At 44.5% G+C, this 24,404-nt stretch overlaps 1 protein-coding gene across 2 annotated transcripts in view; it reads left to right on the forward strand.

Moving 5' to 3' along the window:
- dync2h1 (dynein cytoplasmic 2 heavy chain 1) overlaps nt 1-24,404 on the forward strand; it is a 413,286-nt gene that overhangs the window by 130,839 nt on the left and 258,043 nt on the right. For both annotated transcript variants that reach the window (XM_033022666.1, XM_033022665.1), the window contains exons 43-48: nt 125-384; nt 3,606-3,852; nt 4,597-4,748; nt 6,939-7,083; nt 14,889-14,991; nt 18,746-18,913. In XM_033022666.1, the coding sequence (XP_032878557.1) occupies nt 125-384; nt 3,606-3,852; nt 4,597-4,748; nt 6,939-7,083; nt 14,889-14,991; nt 18,746-18,913 (1,075 nt within the window). The remainder of the gene's footprint in view (nt 1-124; nt 385-3,605; nt 3,853-4,596; nt 4,749-6,938; nt 7,084-14,888; nt 14,992-18,745; nt 18,914-24,404) is intronic.

A 24,404-nucleotide genomic window follows, 5' to 3' on the forward strand; every position in this document is an offset into this window, starting at 1 on the left:
TAGTCCATATACTTTTTATTCCAACAATAAGCTAATTCAATGCCAATATCCATCATCACTATAAACAAATACTGTTGGGAAGCTGTATACATCCTAATGTCTTTAAAATTTCATTTGAAATTAGGTTTTAAACTGGGCAAGAGAATCACCACCTGATCCGCGCCAATGTCTTGACACATATTATGATCATCAGAGTGGACGACTTATGGCGTACCAGATGGAGAAACCAGAGAATCTAACAGTTGATGATTTCAATAACCCTCAAAAACTTCCTGTCATCCGAACTCCTGATATGCAAAGGGGTCTCGATTATTTTAAGCCCTGGTTAAATTCTAACAACAAGCAACCATTCATACTGGTAGGACCTGAAGGATGCGGAAAAGGGTAAGACATAATAATGAGAAATGTAGCATCTTAACAGCATTTTGATTTATTGATTGTTGGAAGGTAATAGTTTACATTGTGAGCTCTTCTGTGATTAGATTAAAATGTATCATGAATGTAGGGAAGAAGGAACTTTTCCTATCTTTGTATCTGTCTAAGCCAATGCTTGATGTAAACTATCTTCTTCAAAGGGGAATTTAGCTGTACACATCAGGTTTAAGGAGTTTGTGGTGGATGCAGAGTTCCTTTACTTTAGTTCCACTTTCCTGCACTACCCATTATTCTTTTGATTCCCCTAATGTTGACACATCTATTGATCTCTATCTTGGGGCTACGCAGCAAATTGTGCTTCCACACTCACGGGCAGATAATTCTAAGACTTGCTATCTTCAGGGAGCAGAAATGTTTCTTTATCTCTGGCCTAAATAGCCACCCCCTCATTTTGATATTGTGATCTCTATTTTTAGGTAACCCAGTTAGGGCAAACATCTATCCTGTAAAACCCTTATTAATTTTGAATTATTTAAATGGGATTACATAGAAAGGAAGACCAGAATTTTGCCAATATTCCAGATGCACTCACCAAGGCTCTATATAAATGGAGCAAGGAATCTATAGTCATGTACTCAAATCATTTTGAAATAAAATCTCACGTCCCATTTGAATTTCTAATTTCCTGCTGAACCAATATTTTAACCTGGAATAATTTATGTCATGTTCAATGATTGATGTTAACATAAGATGATTCACCCAGGCCCCAATGTATATCAACATATTAATGAAATTTGCTGGCATTTCTGAAAATAACTGCTGGTGTTTCTCAATGTAATTGCTGGCAGCTTCCCAGCTGTGCTTTACTCTTGGACCCCCCCAGCAGCAGAGTTGTATCTGAGTGAGATGACCTAGCATTAATACTGGATAAATCTTTTCATATCCTGTTCAGATTGAACCCAAGCACTGATTCATTCACACATTCATTTGACTGGACTTATAGGGCTAAAGGGAGGAAATTCCTTATTGATGTAATTAAATCCAGTGAATTGTTAATGTTAATGTAATAAAGCTACATTGTACTCCTTCTGTGGGCAATATGAAGGTGTGAGTGCCCTGAACTGCACCAGGTGCTTTAGATGTGGTCAAATAAGTGTTTTGAACAATCATATTACTTCTCTAAGTATAAAACAAAGGAATTTTATTATCTATTTTATAATTTTATGTCCTGTTCATGATATATTTCCAAGTTGAAAATTGGAATACAGGTGCACAACCTTTTATCCGAAAGCCTTGGGACCAGACACTTTTCGTAATTCGGAATTTTTCGGCTTTCGGAATGGAAGATTTTTAGCGTAGATTTTAACGGCTGGCTCAGTGGTAGAGTGCTCGGCTCATATCCGCAAGGTCGCGAGTTTGCGCCTCGATCCCGGCAGTTACTCGATCATGAGTTTGAGTCTTCAATGTAGTTTTTTCTTGCAGAATAGGAGAGAATAGGGAGGGTTAGGCTGGGATCATTCTCTGCGAGATGATCTTAGTGCGGGAGACAAGTGTAGGAGAGGTGTACTGACTGTGTGGGCAGAACTTTGGAAGTGATTGCCCACCATTCTCAAAAGCCGCTGTGTCTCCCTGTCCCTGGGATAGCAGGGGGCGATCAAACAGCACAATACCCCCCTCCCCCTCCAACTCCAGAGGAACCCGCTCCCCGATGGGCCGCTACGGCGACAAGTGGCAGTTCGCCCACAGCCCGAGCTGCGCCTCCTCATCCGCCACCCCAAGAACAAGACGTACCTTGCACACCATCAGCTTCTGCGTGTTCCTCTGGAGTTGGAGCGGGGCTGGGCTGGAGTTGCTGATCTGGGATCTCCGTGCTTGCAGTGGGCCTGGGGGTCTGTGTCCCGATGAGGGGGCGCAGCTCGGGCTGTGGGCGAACTGCCACTTGTCGCCGTAGCGGCCCATCGGGGAGCGGCTTCTGGTGGTCCTGACGTCTCCGGTCACAGGAGCTGAGACTGGGAACTGTACCGCCCTTGCAGGTGAGCAGGAGAGTGGGGTTGTTTGCAGTTGCAGAGGGAGGGGGCAAGGGCGGTACAGTTCCCAGTCTCAGCTCCTGTCCAGGGGGGTGGCCGGAGACGTCAGGACCAACAGGAACCCGCTCCCCAATGGGCCGCTATGGCGACAAGTGGCAGTTCGCCCACAGCCCGAGCTGCGCCCCCTCATCCGCAACCCGGGTTCCTCTGGAGTTGGAACGGGGCTGGGCTAGAGTTGCTGCTGGCTGTGGGTCTCTGGGATCTCCGTGCTTGCAGTGGGCCTGGGCGTCGGTGTCCCGTTAGTCCTGACGTCTCCGGTGACTGGCACTGGCCTGCTGGCATCGCCGACGTGAAGACAGTGCAAAGCCCCCGCGCCGGTGCAATGGGCGGGGAGCTGGAGTGGGGAGGGAAGGGGTCACACACATGGCCGGGAAGCAGAGGGGTGTAGGTGGGGTGAAACTGAAGGGAGCGACAATCTGCTGCTGCCTGCCCGCTGAGTTAAAACGTTCCCACGGTAGACTCACGATACACAGTGTATCGTGAGTCTTGCGTGGGAACTTTTTAACTCAGCGGGCAGGCAGCAGCAGATTGTCAATTATTAACCCTCCCGCGCAATATACCCTCACCTTCTCTTTTATGAATGGGGATTTAGTTCCCCTTTCTTCGAGGACCGACCGGAGGTTCCGCTGTCACCTCTGCGGGCCGCCCTCGGTGAACGTCTTCAAGGACATAAAAAATGTCCGGTATTCGGAGCTTCTCGTTATTTGGAATTTCGGATAAAAGGTTGTGCACCTGTATTATGTTACTGGTTATTTAATCCTTAAAAAGTAATGATGTATACATTTTTGAAAAACATTTTGGCTGAGTAATAATTACTCCAAATGGAAAATAAGATCTCAAAGTTCTGATGCTAAACCTTTTGTTTCTTAACCTGCACATACTATAGATAGGAAAGGTTTAGAGGGATATGAGCCAAACACCGGCAAATGGGGCTAGTTTAAATGAAGCATGTTGATTGGCATGGATGAGTTGGGCCAAAGGGCCTATTTCCTTGCTGTATTACACTATGATTCGAAAGGACTGTCTGACGATCATCTTAAATGCAAGATTATTTGCTTCTGATCAAAATATTGATTTTCAGATTGTATTGGAATAATTCTCAGATGAACAGAATTATTTTAATGGTTTTATTTTCATTTTCAGGATGCTTCTTCGTTATGCTTTCTCTCACCTTAGATCCACTCAGATTGCAACAGTTCACTGTAGTGCACAGACCTCACCTCGACATATTCTACAAAAATTGAGTCAGATCTGCATGGTTATTAGTTCCAACACTGGTCGTGTATACCGGCCCAGGGATTGTGAACATCTGGTATTGTACTTGAAAGATATCAACCTACCCAAGCCAGACAAGTGGGGAACCAGCAGTGTTATTGCCTTTCTACAACAGGTTAGGAGATTATTGGATTAGATGATTATGTCATTTTTACTTCAGCTGTTTTTGGTTTTATTGAGCTTTACAATATATTACTTAAATGTTTTGTGATGCTTAACTGTTAAAATTATTTTCATGAAACCCTACTGAGCAATGATTGGCGATCTTAATTGGGTGAATATGATTGAACTGTGCTATTTGACGTGGTATTATGGTCCTTGTTACCTTTTTTTAATTCGGTTTATTCCGTCTTTAAATTGCTTTCATACCCAGTAGATTGTGAATTCTCTTCAATCCTGAGGAACAGCAAGAGAAGAAAAAGTCTGTGAACTACTTGGATGGCAAACTAACAATTTGATATTTCAGCTTTGTAATCAGTAAATAGATTTTGATGCCTCTGCAATGAATAATTGTTCGGATCTACAAGAATTGCAACTGGAATGAATTATTGAGATTTTTTTCTGATTTGGAAAAAAACTTTGCTCTATCCTTGACTTCCTCCTAAAGTATGGCTTAAATTGGAGGCTTGTCCTTAGGGAAAGTGTAGGACTTAGCAAATATATAACAGAATGTGCTCCCGGACCTCTGGTTTAATTTGGAAGCACAAGGGCTATATGAGTCTTTTAAAAGTGTAAAATTTGGGGTATTTATGCTTCAATTATCCTCACTTATTCAACCCTTAACGATGGGTTGGTGGTTATCTAGTTAGATTATAAACTTCTATCTCCTTTGTTTTTCTTGAATATAAAAAATACAAAGGTATTGACTTATCATGGATTTTATGATGAAAATTTGGAATGGGTTGGATTGGAACATATTCAGATCGTGTCTTCGATGTCAGTTGGCGGTGCAATGGGACGGCATGCCCTAACAACAAGATTTACATCTATTGTCAGGATCTGTACAATCAAGTAAGTATTACAATGTCAAAGTTATTTGTGAGTTCACAAGGTTAATCCCCGGGATGGCGGGACTGTCATATGCTAAGTGAGTGGAGCGGCTGGGCTTGTATACTCTGGAATTTAGAAGGATGAGAGGATATCTTATTGAAACATTTAAAATTATTAAGGGTTTGGACACGCTTGGGGCAGGAAACATGTTCCCGACGTCGGGGGAGTCCAGAACCAAGAGCCACAGTTTAAGAATAAGGGGTAAGCCATTTAGAACGGAGACGAGGAAACACTTTTTCTCACAGAGAGTTGTGAGTCTGTGGAATTCTCTGCCTCAGAGGGCGGTGGAGGCCGGTTCTCTGGATACTTTCAAGAGAGAGTTAGATAGGGCTCTTAAATATAGCGGAGTCAGGGGTATGGGGAGAAGGCAGGAACTAGGTACTGATTGTGGATGATCAGCCATGATCAGATTGAATGGCGGTGCTGGCTCAAAGTCTATAAAGGCATTTCAGCATGGTGGATTGTAAATGCAATGCACTGGGTATGGTCACACAAACGCACATAATGTATTCTGAGATCATGTATTCAATTCATCGAACGGTTACAAGAAAAAAGCAAGAAGTAATCTTAAGATGAAAAATTACCATTCTAAATGATCACAATAAGCAAAAGGATAGGTGCTGTGCAAGAAACATGACTGACATTAGGTCCTGTGACCAGTAATTTGCAGCTAGGAGCTTCCTTTTTTACCACCTCACCAGATCATCTACAGCCTTGCCATTAGCTTTTGCTGGCAGGCCAAAAGCAAGTGTAAATTAAAGTACTATAGAGTGGGTATGTTGTTTATTATGTAGGGCTTTGATTTTAAAAAAACAATTCAGATCACATTTATCCCAGCTTCAGCAATCTATCTATACATAACTAAAACTCTCATCCTGTTATCTTCCTGTTTGCGTTCTTTTTACATTTGCGCAAAAACGGTACAAGATAGTGCTATGACTTTTCGTCACCTTACTCACCATTCTCCTGTGCTGCAAATGCACCAAGTTGTGTTCCGATCGGTGGTATATTTTAAAAGTTAATAAGGTTTAAAAATATTTAAAACTGCGCATGCGCAGATTGGTCTCGTCTCCTGTCATTCACCGCCAGGACGGCGACGCCCCTTCCTGCACCATCATCGCAGTGATTGGCCGCGTCCGCTGTCATCCACTGGCACCCGCCCGCCTCTGCCGGTGCATGGCTGCAGCAGCGTCAGGGCTGCGCTTGGCTCTGAGGACGCCGACTGCCGATGCTCCTCTGGGGCATGCAAGAAGGGAGAGGAGTGGCAACCTCGAGATTCTAGGGAGGTGAGGAGGGAGAATGGGGGGATTGAGGGAGTGGAGGGAGAGGGCGGAAAGTGAGGCAGGTGAGGAGGGGGACTGGGGCGATTGAGGGAGAGGAGGGGGTAGGGAGGGAAAGGGAGGGGAAAGTGGGAGAGGTGAGGAGGGAGAGTGATGAAGGAGGGGGATAGAGGGAGAGGATGGGGGTAGGGAGGGGGAGGTAGGGAGTGGGGAAGGAAAGGAGGAGAGGGGAAAGAGGAGGGAGGATGTGAGTTGGGAGAATGGGGGAATAGAGGGAGAGGAGGGGAGGAGTGGGGGAGGTAGGGAGTGGGGAATAGAGGGAGAGGAGGGCAGTGGGGGAGGTTGTGAGGGACAGTGGGGGGATAGGGGGAGGTGAGGAGCGGGGAGGTGGGGGACAGAGGGATAGGAGGGGGTAGGGAGGGAAGAGTAGTAATGGAGGAAGAGAGGTAGTGACTGAAGGTAGGGTAAAGGAGAGGGAGGGAGAGGTGAGGAAGGGATTTGGGAAGGGGAGGAGGGAGAGGGGAAAGAAAAGGGAGGGTGAAGAGGCAGGGGAGAGAGCGGTGGGGATGAGGGGAAATGAGCCGCGCATGCGCAGTTGGGGGCTATGGGTGAGTGGTGGAATATTGCGTTGGGGGAACGGGTTGCTTTGGGGGACCAGTCCTCCTTAGTCTAGTGAACATTAAAAAGGGATGGGTGTCAGAAAGACTGCCAGTAGTTACAGGTATAATCAACTGCCTGCCTGCCAGTTGTGTTCCAGGAGCGTGGGTGGATGGTGAACTTCATCCCTGAATTATCATATGGAAAATGCAATATGGTGGTAAAGTCCCATTTTTCTTGTTGAGAAATATTAATTCTTAATTTGTTATTTCAGCTATCCCGATAGAGAGCAACTGCAGGCAATATACAGTGTTTATTTACAGCCTGTGCTGCATAAGAATCTGAAAAAACATCCTATATGGGGGAGTGTTACCAGAATACATCAGCTGGCCAGCTCACTGGTACAAGTTTATGAACAGGTATGTTGATCTTGATATCTCCGGTATACTTCACACTTTAAATTTAATTTATTGTTTCATTAGTATTGGTGTGACATTAGTACTGAGATGGGTTGGTGATGATGGCAAAGTTATTGAATAGGAGAGTGAGTGCTGACATCTTTCACCAGGCCCTGGTGTATTTCTGTTCCGATATTAATCTGCCACCGTCTCTACCTCTGAGGAATGTGATAGCTTGCCAACCAGGAACTACCGTAACCAGATACAGCACCACTAACAAAATATTATATAGATTTTTTCTGTTAGTGCCAAAGTAATGCTGATTAATGTTTATGGACATCCAGCAAAGGTAGGGATGGTAGACAAAAGATAGAAATAGCGGGAAATGCCCAGCGGGTTAGGCAGCATTGGTGGAGAGAGCTGATGATATCTCTTCAGAACTGTATTCATGGTTATGATGGTAGACGCGATTTACAAATTAAAAGTCCGGCCAAAAATCAGAAAACATAATAGATTGACGTTCCCAGACCTGAGGTTTTCTTGGGCATAGAAACATCAAAATCCTAAAGCAGATGGACTTTCATATACCTTTTCCTGCTGCTACCTGGTACCTGTAAACTCAGCCAATGTGAGGATATCCCCCAGAGTTTGTTGGTGGTGATTGGAATTCCTGACCTGTCACAAATACAGAGGCTTATTTGTTGAGTAAGAAACTGCAGATGCTGGTTTACACCGAAGATACACATAAAATGCTGGAGTAACTCAGCGGGTCAGGCAGCATCTCTGGAGAAAAGGAATAGGTGACGTTTCGTGTCGAGACCCTTCTTTAGACTGAGCTGGAAAATTAGATAAACATTTGTCATTGGTTGCAAGAAACATGAAAACGGTTAGTTTTAAGACCAGTAAACTAAAATGAATCATTACATTTTTCTTCATCTTCACAATCACAATCACAATCACAATAATACTTTATTAGCCAAGTATGTTTTGCAATATACGAGGAATTTCATTTGCCAAGTCAGTCATACAAATAAAAAGCAACGGAACACACAAAATACATTTTAACGTAAACATCCACCACAGTAACTCCTCCACATTCCTCACTGTGATGGAAGGCGAAAGAAATGTTCAAATAAAAACATAGAAACATAGAAAATAGGTGCAGGAGTAGGCTATTCGGCCCTTCGAGCCTGCACCGCCATTCAATATGATCATGGCTGATCATCCAACTCAGTATCCCGTACCTGCCTTCTCTCCATACTCCCGATCCCTCTAGCCACAAGGGCCACATCTAACTCCCTCTTAAATATAGCCAATGAACTGGCCTCAACTACCTTCTGTGGCAGAGAGTTCCAGAGATTCACCACTCTCTGCGTGAAAAATGTTTTTCTCATCCCAGTTCTAAAGGATTTCCCCTCTATCTTTAAGCTGTGACCCCTTGTCCTGGACTTCCCCAACATCGGGAACAATCTTCCTGCATCTAGCCTGTCCAATCCCTTAAGAATTTTGTAAGTTTCTATAAGATCCCCCCTCAATCTCCTAAATTCTAGCGAGTACAATCCAAGTCTATCCAGTCTTTCTTCATAAGAAAGTCCTTTACATCCCGAGAATCAGTCTGGTGAACCTTCTCTGCACTTCAGAAACAAGGGTCCTGAACTTAAAGAAAGGTAACTTTGAGGGCATGAGACGTGAATTGGCCAAGATAGACTGGCGATTGATTCTTAATGGGTTGACGGTGGATATGCAATGGAAGGCATTTAAAGACTGCATGGATGAACTACAACAATTGTTCATCCCAGTTTGGCAAAAAAATAAATCAGGGAAGGTAGTGCATCCATGGATAACAAGGGAAATCAGGGATAGTATCAAAACAAAAGATGAAGCGTACAAATTAGCCAGAAAAAGCAGCCTACCAGAGGACTGGGAGAAATTCAGAGACCAGCAGAGGAGGACAAAGGGCTTAATTAGGAAAGGGAAAATAGATTATGAAAGAAAACTGGCAGGGAACATAAAAACTGACTGCAAAAGCTTTTATAGATATGTGAAGAGAAAAAGATTAGTTAAAACAAATGTAGGTCCCTTGCAGTCAGAAACGGGTGAATTGATCATGGGGAACAAGGACATGGCAGACCAATTGAATAACTACTTTGGTTCTGTCTTCACTAAGGAAGACATAAATAATCTGCCGGAAATAGCAGGCGACTGGGGGTCAAATGAGATGGAGGAACTGAGTGAAATCCAGGTTAGCCGGGAAGTGGTGTTAGGTAAATTGAATGGATTAAAGGCCGATAAATCCACAGGGCCAGATAGGCTGCATCCCAGAGTACTTAAGGAAGTAGCCCCAGAAATAGTGGATGCATTAGTGATAATTTTTCAAAACTCTTTAGATTCTGGAGTAGTTCCTGAGGATTGGAGGGTAGCTAATGTAACACCACTTTTTAAAAAGGGAGGGAGAGAGAAAACGGGGAATTACAGACCAGTTAGTCTAACGTCGGTAGTGGGGAAACTGCTAGAGTCAGTTATTAAAGATGGGATAGCAGCACATTTGGAAAGTGGTGAAATCATAGGGTAAAGTCAGCATGGATTTATGAAGGGTAAATGATGTCTGACGAATCTTATAGAATTTTTCGAGGATGTAACTGGTAGAGTGGATAAGGGAGAACCAGTGGATGTGTTATGTAAATTGAATTGGACAGGCTAGATGCACGAAGATTGCTCCCGATGTTGGGGAAGTCCAGGACAAGGGGTCACAGCTTAAGGATAAGGGGGAAATCCTTTAAAACCGAGATGAGAAGAACTTTTTTCACACAGAGAGTGGTGAATCTCTGGAACTCCCTGCCACAGAGGGTAGTCGAGGCCAGTTCATTGGCTATATTTAAGAGGGAGTTAGATGTGGCCCTTGTGGCTAAGGGGATCAGAGGGTATGGAGAGAAGGCAGGTACAGGATACTGAGTTGGATGATCAGCCATGATCATATTGAATGGCGGTGCAGGCTCGAAGGGCCGAATGGCCTACTCCTGCACCTAATTTCTATGTTTCTATGTTATATCTGGACTTTCAGAAGGCTTTCGACAAGGTCCCACATAAGAGATTAGTATACAAACTTAAAGCACACGGTATTGGGGGTTCAGTATTGATGTGGATAGAGAACTGGCTGGCAGACAGGAAGCAAAGAGTAGGAGTAAACGGGTCCTTTTCACAATGGCAGGCAGTGACTAGTGGGGTACCGCAAGGCTCAGTGCTGCGACCCCAGCTATTTATGATATATATTAATGATTTGGACGAGGGAATTGAATACAACATCTCCAAGTTTGCGGATGACACGAAGCTGGGGGGCAGTGTTAGCTGTGAGGAGGATGCTAGGAGGCTGCAAGGTGACTTGGATAGGCTGGGTGAGTGGGCAAATGCATGGCAGATGCAGTATAATGTGGATAAATGTGAGGTTATCCACTTTGGTGGCAAAAACAGGAAAGTAGATTATTATCTGAATGGTGGCCGATTAGGAAAGGGGGGGGATGCAACGAGACCTGGGTGTCATGGTACACCAGTCATTAAAAGTAGGCAAAGTGTTCAAAAGGGAACTGCAGATGCTGGAATATCGAAGGTACACAAAATTGCTGGGGAAACTCAACGGGTGCAGCAGCATCTATGGAGCGAAGGAAATAGGCGACGTTTCGGGCCGAAACCCTTCTTCAGACTGATGGGGGGTGGGGAAAGAAAGAAGGAAAAGGGGAGGAGGAGGAGGAGCCCGAGGGCGGGCGGATGGGAGGGTGGGAGGAGACAGCTAGAGGGTTAAGGAAGGGGAGGAGACAGCACGGGCTAGCCAAATTGGGAGAATTCAATGTTGATGCCATGTTGATGAGACATTTCATACCAGGGCATCGTAAATGTCCTCGTTCTTCAGGGAACGGGGATTCCCCTCCGCCACCATAGATGAGGCTCACACCAGGGTCTCATCCATACCCCGTAACACTGCTCTCTCTCCCCATCCCCGCACACGCAACAAGGGCAGAGTCCCTCTGGTCCTCACCTTTCACCCCACCAGCCGGCAAATACAACACATAATCCTCCGCCATTTCCGCCACCTCCAACATGACCCCACCACTCGCCACATCTTCCCATCTCCCCCCATGTCTGCCTTCCGCAAAGACCGCTCCCTCCGCAACTCCCTCGCCAATTCTTCCCTTCCCTCCCGCACCACCCCCTCCCCGGGCACTTTCCGTTGCAACCGCAAGAAATGCAACACCTGTCCCTTCACCTCCCCCCTCGACTCCATTCAAGGTCCCAAGCAGTCGTTCCAGGTGCGACAAAGGTTCACCTGCATCTCCTCCAACCTCATCTACTGCATCCGCTGCTCTAGATGTCAGCTGATTTACATCGGTGAGACCAAGCGTAGGTTGGGCGATCGTTTCGCCGAACACCTCCGCTCAGTCCGCAATAACCTACCTGACCTCCCGGTGGCTCAGCACTTCAACTCCCCCTCCCATTCCCAATCCGACCTCTCTGTCCTGGGTCTCCTCCATTGCCAGAGTGAGCAACAGCGGAAATTGGAGGAACAGCACCTCATATTCCGTCTGGGGTCCTTGCGTCCTTATGGCATCAACATTGAATTCTCCCAATTTGGCTAGCCCGTGCTGTCTCCTCCCCTTCCTTAACCCTCTAGCTGTCTCCTCCCACCTTCCCATCCGCCCGCCCTCAGGCTCCTCCTCCTCCTCCCCTTTTCCTTCTTTCTTTCCCCACCCCCCATCAGTCTGAAGAAGGGTTTCGGCCCGAAACGTCGCCTATTTCCTTCGCTCCATAGATGCTGCTGCACCCGCTGAGTTTCCCCAGCAATTTTGTGTACCATTAAAAGTAGGCATGCAGGTGCAGCAGGCAGTGAAGAAGGCGAATGGTATGTTAGCATTCATAGCAAAAGGATTTGAGTATAGGAGCAGGGAGGTTCTACTGCAGTTGTACAGGGTCTTGGTGAGACCACACCTGGAGTATTGCGTACAGTTTTGGTCTCCTAATCTGAGGAAAGACATTCTTGCCATAGAGGGAGTACAGAGAAGGTTCACCAGACTGATTCCTGGGATGTCAGGACTTTCATATGAAGAAAGACTGGATAGACTCGGTTTGTACTTGCTAGAATTTAGAAGATTGAGGGGGGATCTTATAGAAACTTACAAAATTCTTAAGGGGTTGGACAGGGTAGATGCAGGAAGATTGTTCCCGATGTTGGGGAAGTCCAGAACAAGGGGGTCACAGTTTAAGGATAAGGGGGAAATCTTTTAGGACCGAGATGAGGAAAACTTTTTTCACACAGGGAGTGGTGAATCTCTGAAATTCTCTCCCGCAGAAGGTAGTTGAGGCCAGTTCATTGGCTATATTTAAGAGGGAGTTAGATGTGGCCCTTGTGGCTAAAGGGATCAGGGGGTATGGAGAGAAGGCAGGTACAGGATACTGAGTTGGATGATCAGCCATGATCATATTGAATGGCAGTGCAGGCTCGAAGGGCCGAATGGCCTACTCCTGCACCTATTTTCTATGTTTCTATGTTTCCCTCTATGGCAATAATGTCCTTCCTCAGATTTGGAGACCAAAACTGTACGCAATACTCCAGGTGTGGTCTCACCAAGACCCTGTACAACTGCAGCAGAACCTCCCTGCTCCTATACTCAAATCCTTTTGCTATGAAATCTCTTCCCTTCTTTGCTCTCCTGCGGTCGGGTGCCTCGAACCCTCTGTTGACGGGACGATCTTGACTCCCGTAGCCGGCGGAGTTTTGGCCCTCCTCATCGGGGCAATCAGCTCCTGCATTGGGGGGAATGTCAGCTCCTCCTCGCGGGGCGATCGAACACCGCGTCGGGGCCTCTGTGTCGTTGGAGCTCCCGACTAGCCTCTCCCGAGACGGCGAGCTCTCGATGTAAAGTCCGTTGGTCGCAGTTGGAGCGATCCCAGCAAGAGATCGACTCCGATGTTAAGTCCACGCCCCGCGGTGGGGCTCAAAGTCAGTCCGAGGAGGCCTCCAGCTCCATCGATGGTAGCCGCAGAGTGACCGGAGATGCAACCCGAAAAATAATCACATCTCCGGCAAGGTAAGAAACTGAAAAAAAGGTTTGCTCGACCCCCTCACCCTCCCCCCCACATAAAACAAACCGGAGATCATTTACACAGACTTTTAAAACGCACTAAAAATAAAAAACAAATAGACTGTTGGCGGGGCTGCCAATCGTGCGGCGCCCTGGTGGAGCTTTGATACATAGTTTTATAAAATGGCATAAATAGTGTAGCGAAGTACTTAGAGTGTTCAACAGCAGGAACCTAAATCAAGTTAGGTCCGAGATAGGCTGGTGTGTCGAAGACTCCATGTGGTGCTGTTCCCATGCACTTGTCCTTGTATTCTTTGATGCTGGAGGTTGGATATTGGGGGAAGGTGTCACTTATTTGGTGCTGTATTTCTTTTCAAAAATACTAATTTGAGTAAAAAAACCATGAAAGACTTTATGTAAGTTCTTTCCCTGAGTTTTTTTCTTAACAATATTCAATGGTTCAATGGTTCAATGGTCCTTTATTATATGTACCGAGGTACAGTGAAATTTGATTTACCCTACAGTCATACCAATAAAGCAACAAAATACAAAACTACATAAGAATTTAAACAAAAACAGCCACCACAGCGGCCTGTGAGAATCCCTAGGGCACACAGCATAAGCGGAGACCCGCAGCCATCAGTTCTATGTCTGGGCCACACCCACACACACGCTCCTTCACCCTGTTGTGACCAGAGTTGTACCGACCGCTGTCATTCTCGCTGCAGTCCCTGTTCTGCCCGAACAGTTAGAAAGCCATCCACACTCGTATCAGACTCCAGGATGTTCTCATGGCGCGATTGCCCTGCAAACACTGAGTTCACTGCACTCATTGCACTCCCTCCGGGTCCCCACCAGCGCAGCAGGCGCAGGCAGCACGTCCTTCTTATTTTTCGACGACCTCTCATTCTCCACTGTGATGGAAGGCGAATAACTGTTCCTCCTTTTTCCTGCCGTCGGGGTGATCGAAACATGTGCAGTGGGGCGATCGAAGCTCCCGCAGTCGGCGATGGAAACCCCCGCAATGGGCGATCAAGGCTCCCGTGATCGGGGCGGTCGAAGCACATGCCGTTGGAGTTCCCGAAGTCAATCACTAACAAAGGGAATGCCAGCTCCACGATGTCAGGCCGCAGTGCGGACGGAGATACGATACGGAAAAAGTCGCATGTTCATGAGGGAAGAGATAAAAAAAGTTTCCCCCACACCCCCCCCAATAATACAAAACTAAAGATACACTAAAACATACAAATAAAACAGACTTAAAACAAACAAAAGAAGAAAGGGACGAGACAGGCTGTTGGCAATATTATGCTTGAATTTTAAAATTGTATTCCTATTCTTCAAAACTTTACAAAGAAAATTTGGAAATTATTATGTAGAAACAAGGAACTGCAGATGCTAATTTACAAAGAAAAATTCTGACAAATGCTGGCATGCCGACAAATGCTGACATTTCTTTACAAAGAGAGATGCTGGTTTACTGCTGGAGTAACTCGGCAGGCTAGGCGCTATCCCTGGAGAACAAGGATAGATGACGTTTAGGGTCGAGACCCTTCTTCAGATTATTATTATGGTACATTACAGTTGAACATCATTTTCACCACTGGCAAATGCATAGTGTAACTCCGATTGAAAATTGTTTAGAACTGTTGAAACAGCTGTCAGGTTGGTAAGGACACTTAAAAAATTGGGTTGTTGCATTACAATTGTTTTCATTTTCTATCTCATTAATAAACTGATTTCTGTTCAATGCAGGTTCGAATAAAGTTTACAGTGGATGACAATGGACACTACCTCTTTACTCCTTGCATTCTTACTCAATGGGTACTTGGACTATTTCGATATGACCTTGCAGGAGGTAAGATCCTTTATTAGCTAGAAATCATGTCTTATTTTCTTCTTTTTGTCTCTTTCCAACTGAATTGTGAAGAATATTTCAATTCTGTAATCATCAACAAAATGATTATGAGAGGGACAAGAAATGCTGGAATCTGGCAATGAAAAAGATTGTTGTTGGATAAAATTAGTGGATCAGGCAGCATCTGTGTAGGGAAATTAGACATTTTGGGTGGAGATCCTTCATGTGGTTTGTGGCAGTAGCAGGCAGAAGCAATAGGCCGTTCCTCCTTGTATAGCGTATGAGAAGGGATTAGCTCTCATGCCAGGGATTATCTCTCATTACAAACCTTGATACTTGTTCATCTGCTTAAGTCGCCTCAATTGCTATACATTTCTGAGAAAAGACTTAATATGGTTCATGCACTGCCACCCAGTGGTTTTGCTTCATAAGTGCATTGACACTTGGGAAGAAAATGATATTGCTTTGAAAATCAAAAAAACCCTCCGATGCTGGAAACCTAAAATAAAAACAAGATGCTGGAAATATTCAGCAGGACAGATTGTATTTATGGGTAGAATTAATTTTTCAGATCAAAGATCGTCTGTCAGAACTGCCTGAACTGGCCTTGACAAAGTCTAGAGGACTAGAAAGTATCCTTTGTTGTTCCTTTGTCTAAGAATCAAGCAGATTGTAGGCCTGTGAGTTTTCATCAATAGCTTCACTGGCTGGGTGAGGCCGGTGAAGCTGTTAGAAAGGGTTCTTAGGAACAGGATTTGCTTGCATTTGAAAAAGCTTGCGTTTACTGGAGATAATTAGAATGGCTTTGTTTGAAGCAGGTCATGTCTTGATTGTTTTTTTTGCGGAAGTAACAAAGGTGGTTGATGAAGGTAGGGAGGTGGGTGGCATTTGACAAGGTCCCTCATGGCAGGGTGGTCCAGATGTTTAGGCACATGGGATCCACAGTAAATTGGTAGATTGGATTCAAAATTGTTTGGCCACACAAGGCACAAGGCAGTGGTAGAAGTGTTTCTCTGACTGTCGGTCTGCAACCTATTTACTTCGCGGGGTCAGTACTGGCACTTCCATTTATATAAATGACTTTGATGAAAATGTAGATAGGTTGATTAGTAAGTTTGCAGATGACATAAAAAATGGTGATAGACACAAAAAGCTGGAGTATCTCTGGCAGCATCTCTGGAAAGAAGGAATGGATGATGTTTCGGGTCGAGACCCTTAAGGTTGCCAAAGGAAACAGCAGAATATTGATCAGTTGGAGATATGGCTGGAGAAATGGCTGATGGAGTTAAATCCACAAACGTGTAAGGCTTTGCATTTTGGGAGGTCGAATTTAGTTTAATTTATTATTGTCACATATACTGAGGTACATTGAAACACCTTTTTGTTGTGTGCTATCCAGTCAATGAAAACACTATGTTGATTACAATCAAGCTATCCAGAGTGTGCAGATACTGGATAAATGGTATATTATTTAGTGCAAGAGAAAGTCCGATTAAGGATAGTTCAAAGATCTCCAATGAGGTACATGGGAGGTCAGGACAACACTTTAGCGTGAGAGGAAAATGTACAGTTAATGGTAAGAACCTTAGGAGCACTAATTTACCGAGGATATCTTGTCTTGCAAATGCATAGCTCTCTGAAAGTGGCAATACAAGTAGCTGAGATGGTAAAGAATCTTCATCGCTTAGGACATTGAATATAAAAGCACAAAGTTGTGTCACAGTTTTATAAAACTTTGGTTAGGCCACATTTGGAGTATTGTGTGCCATTCTGTTCACTGCATTACAGGAAATATATGGAAGCTTCGAAGAGGGTGCAGAAGAAGTTCACCAGCACGTTTCCTGAATTAGAGAGCATTAGCTATAAATTTATGTTTTTGGTTGAATTGATTGATTGATTGATTGATTGATTGATTGAAAGATACAATATGGAAACAGGCCACTGAGTCCACAGTGACTATCGGTTCCTCATTAATATTAGTTCTATGTTCCCCCCCCTTTCACATTTAATTCCTATACACAAGGACCTAGTTAGAGGCCATTACACAGACAAATCTGCATGTCTTTGGAATGTGGGAAAAAAAACAAAGTACCCAGAGGAAATCTATGCAGTCACAGGGAGAACTTGCAAACTCCACTCAGACAACACCCAAGGATCGAACCCGGATCTCTGATGCTGTGAGGCTGCAGCCGTACCAGCTACGCCACGGTACCACCCCAATAGTTAAAGATATTTGACCAGTAATCCAGGAATTCTGCAGTTAAGTCCACCAGAAAATGCTGTGGAACACAATTCAATTAATCAATGCCAATACCTGAAAAGTGGCTGCGAGAATTATTGGATTAATTCCAAAACCTAAGTAGTTCACAGATGTCTTTTAGGAAAAACAATCTGTCACCAATCTGGTTTGTGTCACAGGTTTGTGCCATATGAACTCATGCAATGTTCTCGGAGTGGGTTGCCAGATCAATTCAGTTATCTAATTAATTGCAACAAAGTAGGTCCACCACCACCTTTTTAGATTGGTGACAATCAGTAATACCTGTTTTTATTTTTGCTGCATTTTAGTGTCATAGTCTCATAGTCATACAGCATAGAAACAGGCCCTTTGGCGTAACTTGTCCATGCCAACCAACATGCCCCATCTACACTAGTCCCATGCGTCTGCGTTTGGCCATATCCTTCTGAACCTATCCTATCCATGTACCTGTCCAATTGTTTTTTAGACTTTGTGACAGTGCCTGCCTCAACCACCTCCTCTGGCAGCTCATCCATATACCTAACACATTTTGTGTAAAAAAGCTGCCCCCCAGGTTCTTGGTTATGTATGGATTTGCAAGTCTTGGATTATGTGACCGAACAATTATATACCTTGACATTTATTGGCACCTCGCCTCCTATTATCTGATTTGTCATTTATTACTTTTATTTTATCCTTTATTAGAAAGCATGCTTATTTCATATATTTCCTTAATGTGTGTCTGCATTTTCATTCAAATATTCAGAATACAATATGAATCTTAACAATTACCATTGAATATAAAATCAATGAGTCTGAAGTAGAGTCTCGACCTGAAAAGTCACCCATTCCTTCTCTGCAGAGATGCTGACTGTTCTGCTGAGTTACCCCAGCATTTTGTGTCTATCTTTGATATAAACCACCATCTGCAGTTCTTTCCTACACAATATAAATTTAGGTTTAGGTTTATTATTGTCATGTGTACCGAGGTACAGTGAAAAGCTTTGTTTTGCATGCTGTTCAAACAAATCAGATAATACTATACATAAATACAATCATACCAAATTCCAATACCACAGAAGAAAATACAAATTGCAGAATATAGTTCTCAGCATTGTAATGCACTTGTTTCAGAGACAAAGTCCAATGTCCACAATGGGATTGCGATTAATTGGACAGTGCCCTATCTGATCGAAGGACCATTCCGCACCCTGATAACGAAGGGGAAGAAGCTGCTCCTGAGTCCTGCTTTTAATCATCTGTATCTTCTGCTCAATGGGAGCAGGGAGAAGAAGGAATGACCAGGGTGGAACAGTTTTTGATTATGTTGGGTATCTTTCCAAGGCAGCGTGAAGTGTAGATGGAGTCAATGGTGGGTCTGTGTTATGGACTCGGCTAGAGCCACAATTCTCTGCAATTTCTTGCACTTGTGCGGAGCTGTTCCCACAATATTTTACACGTGTTTTCCATTAACACTTCATCATCAATTGAGATTGTTTTGAAAATTGTTTGTAGATGGATCACAACAATCAGCGGACCATGTTCTTGAAGTCGTGGCATATGAGGCACATCGTTTGTTCCGTGACCGCATAGTAGGATCCAAAAACCTACTTATTTTTGACAACATTTTAATATCAGTTATTCGAGGAGATTGGGGATCAGATTTACTGGACAACATGAAGGGTAATTACATTTTGCAATTTTTTTAAATAATAGGTAAATTATAAGTGAAAAAGTAATGGAGATTAATTCAGGACAAATACACTCTTACTACTCAATAAAGTAATTTCAAGGTCAATTTATTTACTGCACTGTATCTGGATAATTATAGATCTGTTGAACTATGTTTATGTTTTATAATATATTTTGCTTTTTAGGACGTCTTTCATATTCCTTTTTGTCACAATTTATTTTTTCAATATACCTGAGTTGGCTTCAGTCCTTTATTTTGTTTTTAATTGCTGTATTCTGGTTATTAAGAGTAATAGCATCAACTTGTCCTGTTAGAAGTCTTATCGCTGGATCAGAATGTAACTTTTTATAACTTTGTCAGCGCCAGAAACGTGGCGACTCTGTGTACTGCCTAGGTGCCGAGGTCTGCTGTGTGATGTTATCAGATTGTATACAAAAACAAAGAATTTCACTGTTCCTAAAGGGTGTATCAAGTTGTGAGGAGTACGCACGTATCTGAAAAAGTCTAAAACAGTATGGCAAATTGAATTGAGTGTGTGGCCAGGATGGTGTGGGTCCTTGATGATTTTGGCTGCCTTTTTGTGGCAGCGACTACGATAGATCCCTACGACGGCGGGGAGGTCAAAACCGGTGATGGACTGGGCAGTGGTCACAACGTTTTGTAGCCTTTTTCACTCCTGGACGTTCAAGTTACCGAACCAGGCCATGATGCAACCAGTGAGAATGCTCTCTACCGTGCACCTGTAGAAGTTTAGGAGAATCCTCTTCAACATGCTGAATCTCCGTAATCTTCACAGGAAGTAGAGTCGCTGATGTGCCTTCTTTATAATTGCATTGGTGTGCTGGGTCCAGGAAAGATCTTTGGAAATATGCACGCCCAGGAATTTGAAGTTATTGACCCTCTCCACCATTGTCGCATAATAATGAATGGGATTGTGGGTCCTCATCCTTCCCCTACCAAAGTCCACAATCAGTTCCTTGGTCTTACTGATGTTGAGAGCCAGGTTGGTGTGCTGGCACCATTTGGTCAGTCAGTCGATCTCACTTCTATACTCTGACTTGTCCCCATCTGTGGTTCGTCCAACCACAGTGGTGTCGTTGACGAATTTGATAATGGAATTCGCATTATGTCCGGCTACGCAGTCATGGGTATAGAGTGAGTAAAGCAGGAGGCTGAGCACGCAGCCTTGAGGTGCTCCCATACTAATTATTACTGAGGATGAAGTGGTTCCTCCAATTCTGTGGTCTGTGGATGAGGAAGTCGAGGATCCAATTGCAGACGGATGCGCAGAGGCCCAGTTCTGTGAGCTTGGTAACCAGCTTTTTTTAAAAAAAAATTTTTTAAATCAAAAATATTTATTCAAATATTAAAATTGTATTTACAATACAATAAAACAAAACACCACCATAATACAAGATGAACAAATATGTAAGCAACTGCTAAACAACTATATTACAATCCTTGTCAAGGATACATTAAACCCCCCTCGGTTCCCAGCGGTCGCGGAACTCCCTCAGGGTGCCCGTAGACAGGGCGTATTCCCTTTCCATCCGCACCCGGGCACGGACGTAACCCCGGAAAAGGGGCAGGCAGCCGGCTCGGGTAGAGCCCTCCACTGTCTGGCGCCTTGACTCACGGATGGCCAGCTTGGCCTGGTAACCAGCTTGGAAGGGATGATGGTATTAAACACCAAGCTGTAGTCTATAAACAACTGCCTGACGTCAGTGTTATTATTGTCCAAGTGGTCCAATGCGGAGATGAGAGCCAGTGAAATTGCATCCTCCGTTGACCTGTTGTGGCGGTATGCGAACTATAGTGGGTCGAGGTTCTTGTCGAGGTAGGAGGTGATGTGCACCATAACCAACCTCTCAAAGCACTTCATCACCACAGACGTTAGTGCCACTGGTCGATAGTCATTGAGGCACGGCCGGGTATACCATCAGATCCTGGCGCTTTCCGAGATTCACCCCCCTGAAGGGTCTTCTGACGTCGGCCTCTGTGACTGTGAATGTAATACCGTCAGGGCGAATGGGGGCTTGGGAAGCCACATCACTGTTCTCCCTATCAAAGCGTGCGTATAATGCATTGAGCTTGTCAGGGAGTGATGCTTCGCTGTCGTTTGAGCTGCCTCCTGATTTCGTCTTGTAGAAGGTGATGGCATTCAAGCCCTGCCACAGTTGCCGGACATCCGTCTCATCCTCCAGCTTAGAGCAGAAGTCTCTTTGGGTTTTTTGATGGCCTTACCAAGGTCGTATCTGGACTTCTTATAGGCCTCTGCATCGCCAGACCTGACTGCCCGGGATCTGGTCTTCAGAAGATTGCGGATCTCATGATTCATCCAAGGCTTCCGGTTAGGAAACACTCGGAAGGTTTTTGTTGGAACGCAGTCCTCCACACATTTCCTTATGAGGTTTGTATCCACTGTGGCGTACTCATTCAGGTCCATTGACGAGTCCCTGAAAATTGCCCAGTCTACAGACTCCAAGCAATCCTGGAGTTGTTCCTCTGCCTCCCCCAACCAGCTCTGTACAGTCTTCTCCTCTGGGGGTGCGCTCTTCAATTGCTGCTTGTAGGCAGGAAGAAGCAGCACTGCTGAATGGTAGGATTTTCCAAAGCGAGGGCGAGGGATAGAGCCATAGGCGTCTTTGATGGTCGTGTAGCAGTGGTCGAGGGTGTTTGATCCTCTGGTGCTGCAGGAAACATGTTGGTGGAAGTTAGGGAGCAATTTCTTCAGGTTAGCTTTGTTGAAGTCCCCGACTATGATGGTAAACGGTGGTAGGCTGTCTGGTGCTTGTTGACCACGGCGTGCAGCTCCTCCAGTGCCAGACGACGTCTGCCTGGGGTGGGAAGTAGACTGCGGTCAGGATGATGGAGCTGAATTCCCTCGGTAGGTAGAAGGGACGGCACTTCACCGCCAGATGTTCCAGGTGCGGAGAGCAGGAGTTAGATAGGACTGCCACGTCTGAGCACCGCGCAGAGTTGACCATGAGGCAGATGCCCCCTCCTCTCCTATCACCTTTCACATGAACATCAGAGTACAAATGACCGAGGGCATCAGTGATAGCGCTGTAACTTTCCAAAATGGCATCTGTGGCTTTTGCATGTGTCTCCCACCTAGTGTCTGACAAATATTTAGGCACTTTTGACTGAGGTTGCAAAAATGATTTTAGAACTGCCCATCTCTTTGTGGAGGATGAAAAGAAGATATAAATTTCATTGATAATTCCAAAACAGTTCACTGCATCAAGGCAGCAATCAACAGCCGAAAGGCCCACCAAATTTAATGAGTGAGCAGTGCATGGAATAAATCTTGCAAATTTGTTTTTTTCGATGATTTTTTGCTGCATACCCTTGTACCTACCAGCCATGTTGGCAGCATTGTCATAAGACTGCCCTCGGCATTTTCTAGTCAATTTCAAGCTCAATTGTGAGAGAATTGAACACAAAATCAGCCATGCTTTCTCCTGAGTGGTCTTTTAGCTCAAGGAAAGTTAAAAATCTCTCACTTGGTAAACCGTCTTCAGGTGATACATATCTGATAATTAAAGTCAACTGATCAGTAAGTGAAATGTTAGGGGTGGAATCCACTGACAAGCTGAAATATCCAGCCTTTTTCAAGTCAGCCAGAATTGCATCCTTAACTTTTTTTGCCATGAGTTGAATTATTTCCTCACATACAGTTTTTGACAAATAAGAGGGATTTTCTGATCCGGAGTTTCCATACCGATTGATATGAGCCAGTAAAAATTGATCAAATTCTGCAACTAGCTCTAAAAGACCAAGATATTGCCGTTATTTGGAGATCCAAATTGTTCATTGTCTGAATGGTAAGCCTCGTTCTGCAAGAGTGCATAATACAGCAACAATTCTCTCCATGGCATGCCGCCAGTACTGCTGCTCTGCTTTTATTTGCTCCTGTAGCTTTGAAGTTAACGTTTCCCCTTGTTTTCTTGTTAAGGAGGTCAACATGGCATTCCTGTGCTTCTCTGAGTTTTCATGAGTTTGGATAAGATAGGGGTTTTGCCAATCATCAAACCCTTCAGAAGCTAAAGATGTAGCAGAAGAATAAAATGCAATGTTTGGAAAGTGTTTACAAACAAAGCAATATATCCGGCCTTTTGAGGGAGAATACACAAGCCACTCTCGGCTATATGTTTCTCCATTGACTTTTGTTGAATAAAAAAGAGCCTTGGTGCAAGACCTAGACCGATTTTTATACACTCGCTTGGAATTTGAAAATGGTCCACAACGATGCTGAACTTGAGAAGGGCTGCTTTCTACCCAATAGGATATGTCCTCATGTGATAATTCTGCCCACAAACAAACGTCTGTTGCAATACATCTATATTTAGCATCATCAATCAGTTCTATATTTTCATTTTGAGCCGGCATCATGGCTGCTTACTCATATTCAGCTTGCTGTTCGATGTCCTGCTTCGCTGTTTCTGTTTCAGGGAGGTTTTCTTCTGGTTGAATGCTAGAAGATGGCTGGATAGCTCCACCAGACTGATTTCCTTGTGTTAGTAGCATTGTATCTGTTTCACTGCTGGCACTTGTTGCCTCTGTCTGTGGCTGACCCAAGAAAGCAGTGATTGGTCTTAACTTCTTTACCGTATCATTTCAAGTTACTCTTTCTCTTGTGCTTGCTAGCACCACTTTCAATTTTTTTACACATGCTCAGATTAGAATCTGAAAATAAAAAGAAAAATTAATCTTCAACAGTTATTAGAAAGGAAAACATAAAGGGGCGTTTTCACAAAATGCAGTGCACTTGAGTGAAGAAAAAAAATCTGTATAATAGTTGGGAAATATTTCTTAAAGAATTGTTCCTTATTGACAATTATATTGCAAAACCTGAATCAAATCTGTGTGAAAAGGCTAACTTATAACTAACCAAACAGGTTCACTTCTTAATAAACAGACAACTCACAAAGCAGTTTGGTAGACCAATTCAAAACTTTACTAATTATCGGCCGATGGAAGTGGCAAGGAAAACAAACCCCAGCCAAGTGAGCAACACAGACATTTGGCTGTCCTCCCTCCACTTCCCTGAACACAGAATTACATGGTATTATATACTGTTGAGGCAGTTGATGTCCCACCGGCAGTTTAAAATAAAATGGTTTAAGGCCGGAAGATTGCCACGAGGGGGAGGTCCAAGAAGAGGGGGTCCGTTGGAGACAGGAAAAGGGATTATCAATGGGGGCGAGGACTCCTTCCCATGGAAGAATGGTGTGAGGCGGAGGCGACGGAAGAAGAGCTCCAAATCGCGGCGGCGCGGAAATCATTGAGGTGGGTATGGAGGGGGACAAAGGTGAGGCCTCTGCTGCAGACAAACCGTTCGGTCTCTGAGAGGAGGAGGTCAGGGGGGATGGTGAACACACGGCAGGGTTGGGGCCGGAGGAAAGCAGGTGAGTGGACTGAGGTCGAGGTGATGTCTGGTGGGGGGGGTGGTGGGTGGTCAGGGGGTAGGGGGATATG

The sequence above is a fragment of the Amblyraja radiata genome, chromosome 6 (genome assembly GCF_010909765.2).
Source record: "Amblyraja radiata isolate CabotCenter1 chromosome 6, sAmbRad1.1.pri, whole genome shotgun sequence".
Lineage (NCBI taxonomy): Eukaryota > Metazoa > Chordata > Chondrichthyes > Rajiformes > Rajidae > Amblyraja > Amblyraja radiata.